General features: G+C 40.3%; 1 protein-coding gene across 1 annotated transcript; it reads left to right on the forward strand.

Moving 5' to 3' along the window:
* Positions 1-438: 438 nt before the first annotated feature.
* Positions 439-7143, forward strand: NCMAP (noncompact myelin associated protein). The gene is made up of 3 exons (XM_008574973.1): positions 439-522; positions 3717-3801; positions 6607-7143. The coding sequence occupies exons 1-3, from the start codon at positions 441-443 to the stop codon at positions 6746-6748; spliced, it is 309 nt and encodes a 102-aa protein (XP_008573195.1). The 5' UTR covers positions 439-440; the 3' UTR covers positions 6749-7143.
* Positions 7144-7977: the final 834 nt, after the last annotated feature.

A 7977-nucleotide genomic window follows, 5' to 3' on the forward strand; every position in this document is an offset into this window, starting at 1 on the left:
CATTTCAGGCATTGTTGCTGGGTGGAAAAAGTCCCACTAGAATGGGAGGTAGATGTCCTGGGTTAAATTCTACTAGGTAAACTTGGGGTTCCATGTAGCTTATGGGGCTTCAGTTTCATTAGTAAAATGGTAACAGTAAGTTACCTCACATAGTTTCTAGAAGATTGATTTAGACATTTTGTATGAAACACAGTTAAGAGGAGTTGAATAAATATTGTTGAATGAATTTAAATTGCTTTGAAAAACAAAGCCAGGTATTATTTTTTAATTCGTCCACAGTATCTAGTAATGGGTTTTGTATTTACCTGCCGCCGAGAGAAACTGTGTGTTTAGAAATTCTACAGTCATCCAGATGAAGACCAAAAGAAGCATGGTACAGGAATAATAAGGTTTACTCTGGTTTTAAACAAAATTTCTTCTTCATTCTCACCAGGATCAAGATGACCACAGCCACCCCTTTAGGGGACACTACATTCTTCTCATTGAACATGACCACCAGGGGAGAAGACTTTCTGTATAAGAGTAAGGTCAACTTGGCTTGGAGGCTGGGGGAGGGATGGCAGGACAAGTGTCACGGCCAACTCCTGATACAGAGTCAAGAGCTTGGGCTCTGGAGACAGAGTGCCTGAGTCTCAGTCCCAGTTCTACCACTTGCTAACTGTGTGACCCTGAGCACATGACTTCACTGCTCTGTGCCTCAGTTTCCCCAACTATAAGCTGGCAATATTAATGAAGCTACTACATAAGGCAGTGTGGGGACTAAAAGACATAATCGATGTAAAGAGCTTAGAATAGGCTCTGGTGCATACTATGTACCTAATGAGTATTATTATTATTATTATTACTACTACTACCACTATTACTGTTGTTTTCTTCAAGGAATCTTGGGGTTTAAAGGGCAATGAAAATTTGAATCCCTTGTAAGATGTCTCTAAATGGGTCACCTTAAAAGGTAGCTACTTTCATACTATTTTTTTCAAGGCAAAAACATCTCATCGACTTATGAAGGAGTAAACAAATGTAGGTTGGAAGTTAGTCCTAGGGAGATATTTGCCAGGAACAAAGGGTCCCAGGATGAAAAATTTAAAGACAGCTCTTCAGAAAATCAATTGATTGTATAAGGAGAAGTTTAGGTTCATTCCAGCCATTTCAGTTAGCTTTGTATATACCTTTATATAGAACAGGCTTCCTGGCACACAGGGAGAAATTCCCCCAGTGATGAACAGCTTCAGGCTGTGGTTCTGGCAGGCAGCTGGATTAATGGCAGGACAAGTCTCTTCCATGGAGACCTGGAAGGGGTTGCTCTCAAGACAGGGTCCCATGGGTTATACTGCTCCTTGATGGGTGGACAGATCTACAGAGGCCTGCTGAGGTGTGTCTCAGAACAGTTCTGAAGAGAAATGTGGATTACAGAGAATCACTCTGTCAGTTGGATGGGAATAATTCCGTTTTCACTTAACTAAAAGTAGTGGTTCTCAACTAGGCTATTTTGTTCTCCTAGATAGGGCTACCAGATTAAGCAAATAAAAATACAGGACACCCAGTTAAATTTGAATTTAAGATAAACAACGAATAATTTTTTAGTGTAAGTACAAATACATCTCAAACATTGCATGACACATACTTATACTAAAAAATTGTCGTTTATCTGAAATTCTAATTTAAATGGGTATCTGTTTATCTGGCAACCCTATCACCAGGTGTCATTAAGCAATGTTGTGACATTTTTAGTTGTCACCTTGGGGGGTAATGGGGGGGTTGGCATCCAGTGGGTAGAAGCCAGGGATGATACCAAGCATCCTGCAATGCATTGAGCAGCTCCCCACAACAAAGAATTATCCAGCTGAGGTTGAAAAACCCTGAACGAAAGTCTCATCACTAGACTCCCCAGGGAGGAAAAAAATCCAAGTTACTCCGTGATGGATTCCCTGCCCCCTCCTTTTTTTTCCTTCTAGTCTTTCTTCCTATGAATATTTGCACTTTTTTTTTTAGTAAACCTTTTGTAAAGGCATTATGTACTTTTACAAAAGTGCACTAATCGTAAGTGTACAGCTGGGTGACTTTTCACAAAGTGAATACACCTGTGTAACCAGTCTTCACGTCAAGAATCAGACCACCACCAGTATCCTGGAAGTCCTGGTGCCCCTCCCAATCACTGTCCCCAACCCACCCAAGGGAACCCACTATTCTGACTTCTGCCTGGTTAGCCCTACCTGGTTTTGAAATTTATATAAATGGAAAGGGTAGCATGTGTCTGGCTTGTTTTGCTCAACATTACCTTTGTATGCACGTATTTTAATGGTTGCAACAAAATGTGTATATACATATGCTTGGGTGTGTACTCGTATATAATATTTTATTCTTTTTTCTTTATGTCATCGTGTTTCCAAGTTACCAGTTTTCATAATCATCATTTGTTGCATAATATTTCATGGGATAGGTTGCCATACCTTATTTAACCATTCCCATTTTTAGAGTATGAATAATGTTGTAACAAACATTTTCATTCATACAGCTTTTCCTATATTTAGGATTATTCCCTTAAGATAAATTCCCCAGAATCAAACACATCAGTTTAAAGTATGAACATTTTTATGGTCCTTGATATTTTCAATATCAATTCTGACAAGGACGTTCTTGAACCTAAAATTTAGATTTTGACATTGGGACTGGGAGCTGATATTGAAATTAGAGTCTAAGATACTTGTATTAAGCTACAGAGACATTCATCATAGCCTTGTTTTTAACAGTGAAAAATTGAAAACAACATAAATATTCTCAATAAGGAATTGGTGAATAGGTCTAGTATATCCAAACAGTGTGGTACTATGCAGCCATCAAAAGTCATGAAGACGGGCTGTCCGGTTAGCTCAGTTGGTTAGAGTGCAGCCTTATAACACCAAGATCGTGGGTTCGGATCCCTGTACCAGCCAGCTACCCCAAGAAAAAAAAATCATGGGGAAAGATATGTAATTACAAGGGAAGATGATTATGATATTGTTATAAAACAGTATATGATCCCTGTACCAGCCAGTCACCAATAAATAAATAAATAAATAAAACAGTATATGATCCCTGTACCAGCCAGTCACCAATAAATAAATAAATAAATAAAACAGTATATGGAACATAGTTCCATTTTTATCAAGTGCAGATTTTTCTGTATTTACAAATATCTTATTAAGATGGATTTTTAGACATAAGATTAATAAATTATTTTTAAATATTGACATATTTAATATGCATATAATGATCACATCGGTGAATGTATATATTTGTAGATGATCAGTGGTTCTTGGGGTAATGAGGTCTTCATCCTCCCCCTCTTTTTTTGCTTGTATTTATATTTTCAAAATTATTTACAAAAAATTATATGTTACTTCTTTGTGTTATTAAAAAGAGGAGAGGGTATTTTGCTTGTCTGCTTCACAGAAGACATTTGAAGCTCCTGCTGAGGCTGAGAAGGAGTTGGCCTACTGCAGAATTTTGTCAGGCAATGTGCTGGGGATGTGGTCCTTCCAGCCCAGCTGGGGGTAAGGCTGCACAGCCACTCCAGATGTGACTCTGTCCTGGGGTCAGCAGTGAATGTCCCAGGACGCCGCCATCTCTTGTCCTTCCCTTGACACAGCAGGGATGTCAGGTGCCACAGTAGGGCCCCCTCCCAGTTTGCATTTCAGTTTGCACATTTGCTACCTCCTCTCCTCTCCTCTCCATAGGTTCTGGAGCCATTGTTGCTGCCGTTGTGGTGGTTGTCATTATCATCTTCACTGTGGTTCTGATTCTGCTGAAGATGTACAACAGGTATGGGATGCCGTGGGCTTTGGAACTGTCCAGTCTCTTCAGCGATGTCAGAAAGAATGGGAACTAATATTTGTGGGTGCCTGTCGTGTGGTCAGTATCCATGAGCCATTAGCAAATGCTCTAACCCTTTGCAGGTCCTTTTTGAAGTCTGTTCTGCTGGAGGAACTTCACAGTAACCAAATAGTTTTGTACTTGGAGAAATATTTTTTAGATATTATAATGATAATGACAATGATAATGGCCTTGAGCACCGTGGTAAACACTTGTTTGTAATTCACAGATAATAGAGGAATGATTGGGCCAAGCCCGCGGCGCACTCGGGAGAGTGCGGTGCTGGGAGCACGGCAGCGCTCCCACCGTGGGTTAGGATCCTATACAGGGATGGCCGGTGCGCTCACTGACTGAGCATGGTGCGGCCGGTCTCAAAAAGAACAACAACAACAAAAAAAAATAGAGGAATGATTTTGTCCTCTTCTCTCAGAAACCTCTCTGCTTGGTTGTATGGAGCAGGCCACATAAGTATTTGAGGTGATAAATACTGGAAGCACTTTCTGGGACCAAATAAGGAGAAACAAAGTAAATAGAATAATATAATTAGATCACATAAAGAATAAATTTAATGTGTTATCACCTTATGTGTTATAACCTTCTAGTCACAACTTTGCTAGGGAAGAAATTCTTTTCACAGAAGAAATCAAAATTAAAAGTCTATCCTGTAAATAAACCATATCATAGAAAGACCTGGAAGATATTGTTTTATCTTTTTTTTTTTTTTTTTTTTTTTTAAAGATGACCAGTAAGGGGATCTCAACCCTTGGCTTGGTGTTGTCAGCACCACGCTCAGCCAGTGAGCAAACCGGCCATCCCTATATGGGATCCGAACCTGTGGCCTTGGTGTTATCAGCACCGCACTCTACCGAGTGAGCCACGGGCCGGCCCTGGAAGATATTGTTTTAAAAAAGATATTGTAGAGCTGGCCGGTTAACTCACTTTGTTAAGGCATGGTGCTGATAACACCAGGGTCAAGGGTTTGGATCCCATACCAGCCAGCTGCCAAAAAAGAACAAGCAAACAAATAAACAAACAAAAAGGTATTGTAGAAGTGTATTTACTGATGAGGAAAGCTGTTTACAAAATATTGTTGAGGTTTACAAAACAGTGTGTACATTATGATCATACACATGGGTTACATACACATGTAAAGGTTAACACAGCAAGGTGTTAACAACCACTGTCTGAATGATGGGACTGTTAGTAAGCTAGTTTGTTTGTTTTTGCTGGGGGGGGTGGTATTTCTTATTTCTGAGGAGTAGTAAAGAAGATTATTATAAGAACATTTTTTTTTAAATTTTTATTTTAAAAGATGACCAGTAAGGGGATCTTAGCCCTTGACTTGGTGTTATCATCACCACACTCTCCCAAGCGAGCCACGGGCTGGCCCCATAATATGAATATTTTTTATAAAGGTAACTAACATATTTAGATCGTATACCATCGGCTGGGCATGGTTCTAAGCTCCTTACATGTATTAAGTCATTCAATCCTCACAACCACCCCATAAGGTTGCTATTATCCCCAATTTTATAGGTGTGGAAACAGGCACTGGAAGAGTGAGTCACATGCCCAAAGTTGCTAGCCCTAGTGGGCAGAGCTGGGATTCAAACCCAGTCGGTCTGGTTTCAAAGAAAATACTCCCACCATTACATGTAATAGTAATAATAATGACATTAGAAGTTATTTTTTTAAATCCTTAGGGTATTACCATTTGGGTCTTTCCAAAACCAGGAATGGCATCAAACCCCAGTGTGTACCCTAAGTTTCTCTCCATCTTGCTGGGGCTCTGAGCCCCTTTTCCAGGCTGTTATCTGGATGGAGACTTCACAGGCTCCACCTTGTTTACACTGACGCCTGAGCTGAGAATTGAGAGACCTGGGTTCAGTCTTTGGTCTGTCAAAATTGGGTAAATTATTTAACTTCTCCATGCCTTGATTTTGACATCTTTAAAATGGAAGTGTCTCAAGGTGTGATCATTGAATCATGGGTATGCTGGAGAACACTCTTGTTCTTAGGAGTATTTAGGCACAAAGTGGCATGATGTCTGCAACTGACTCACAAACGGTTCATGATTTCTTTTAAAAAAAACTCTGTGTGCGTGCAAATGGAGAGAGAGAGAGAGAAGGTGGGAAAGAAAGCAAAGTGGCAAATTGTTAATAATTGGTGCATTGTACGGTGAAGGGTATTTGAGTATTAATTGTACTATTTGATCAACTTTTCTGAGGATTTAAACTTTTTAAAAAAGAATTATGCTACCACAACAAGATGAAATATCATGTAGATATTAGAATTCGTGATTACCGTTAGTTATTGAATTTTACAGCATATGAAAGGAAGACAGGATATACATTTTAAGTACATTCTCTTCTCAACAATGTATTCAAATATTTCTAGCAATAAACTTAGCAAGAATAATCAGGCTGCAAAATTAAACTCACACTACAAATCTGAATGGAAAAAATATAATTATCACCATTTTGTCTTTAAAATAGCCATCAATCTGATACTTTAGTCATTCATTAATAGAAACAAATAAAATTAAATATCTAACCTAACTTAAACAAAAACTAGAAGGTTCAGACAAGGTGATGTCTAAGGTCCCTTCCAGTTGTAAAATTCTGTGGTTGCAATTAAGCAATGTGATTTAATGATGATCTATGTTAATCTCCTTGCCAGAACCATAGTCACAGAGCCCATTCCCCACAGCATACAAGGGCAAAGACTCAACCATGTATGTGCATCTCCTTACAGGAAAATGAGGATGAGGCGGGAGCTAGAGCCCAGGAGCCCCAAGCCAGCCGCCCCTTCTGTCCTGGGCCCAAACAACAACAGCAGCCAACACCCTGCAGCTGTGACCTTCAGCCCTGTTGACGTCCATGTGGAGACTCGGTGACTCCTACTCTGGTGCTATCTCCGCCACTGTCCAAAGAGCCTTCTCTAGAGTCAAGACCCAGAAGTGCACTTCTCTGGCAGCTTTGCTATGAATTCCTTCTGGTCAGGTCGACAGAGGCATCTTTTATGCAACTTCTGATGCTTCAGGCAATCCTCAACCTTGTCTGCCATCCCACACCTGCTACGTCCATATCCCTGCTGCCACCTTTTCAAAAAGCTGTGGAACATCCTTTTGCCATCTGGTGAGGTAGTGTTATGTTGGGAATCCACTGATGTGGGTTTAGCTCTTCCCCCACAAATGCTATAGCTAGCTAGACAGACAGACAGACTTATAGCTCAGGAATCTTCTGGTCAGGAGTCAGGGATCAAGGCATGCTTCTTAGAGTGTCACAACGGAGTCTACCACTGGGCTCATGCTAGACAGACAGACAGACTTATAGCTCAGGAATCTTCTGGTCAGGAGTCAGGGATCAAGGCGTGCTTCTTAGAGTGTCACAACGGAGTCTACCACTGGGCTCAAATCAGATTAAACACTATAACCACAGCTTTGCAGAGCAAAGTATTCAATCCCATAACCAGCACAGGGGAACTAACTTGAACTAACTAACCAGAAAATCAGCTTATTAACTTATAATTTGTTCCACCACTAGATGACAGCTAGCTAGCTCATGACAATTGGTCAGCACATTTTTCCCTCCTTAAAAAAGGTTATGTTGAGAGTTATAACACCAGGGTTGAAGGTTTGGATCCCCTTACTAGTCAGCTGCCAAAAAGAAAAAAAAAAGTTACATGAAAAACTGAAAAACTGAATTCTTCTCAAAAGGTTTCTGTCTCATTAGGAAAGAGTCAGAGTAATAGGAATACGGTGACTTTGAGGAATAGTGGCCTTTAGGATAAGAGTTTGTTGCATTGTATGTGGACCTGGAACCATCCTGGTGGCTGGTCAGGGAGCCCCTTCCTCCTATGGCTGGATTAACCCTGACTCACTCTCATTTCTTGGCTCCCCTTTATTTGGATTCTAAGCAGCCTTGACTCTCCTGTTAACACCTTACCTCCCAGCACCAGTATTTGGAGACTGATTAGATTGCAACTGTATGTATGTTACTTATGTCTCTTCTGGTCACCTTGCAGGGATTTCAGACATATTCAAAGAACCACATTCACAGACCACTTCTCTATAGAGAGCTGACCTCTGATGCCTTAAACCTGGAAAACAATCTATTGAGAAGG

This window comes from Galeopterus variegatus, unplaced genomic scaffold (genome assembly GCF_000696425.1).
Source record: "Galeopterus variegatus unplaced genomic scaffold, G_variegatus-3.0.2 Scaffold1123, whole genome shotgun sequence".
Lineage (NCBI taxonomy): Eukaryota > Metazoa > Chordata > Mammalia > Dermoptera > Cynocephalidae > Galeopterus > Galeopterus variegatus.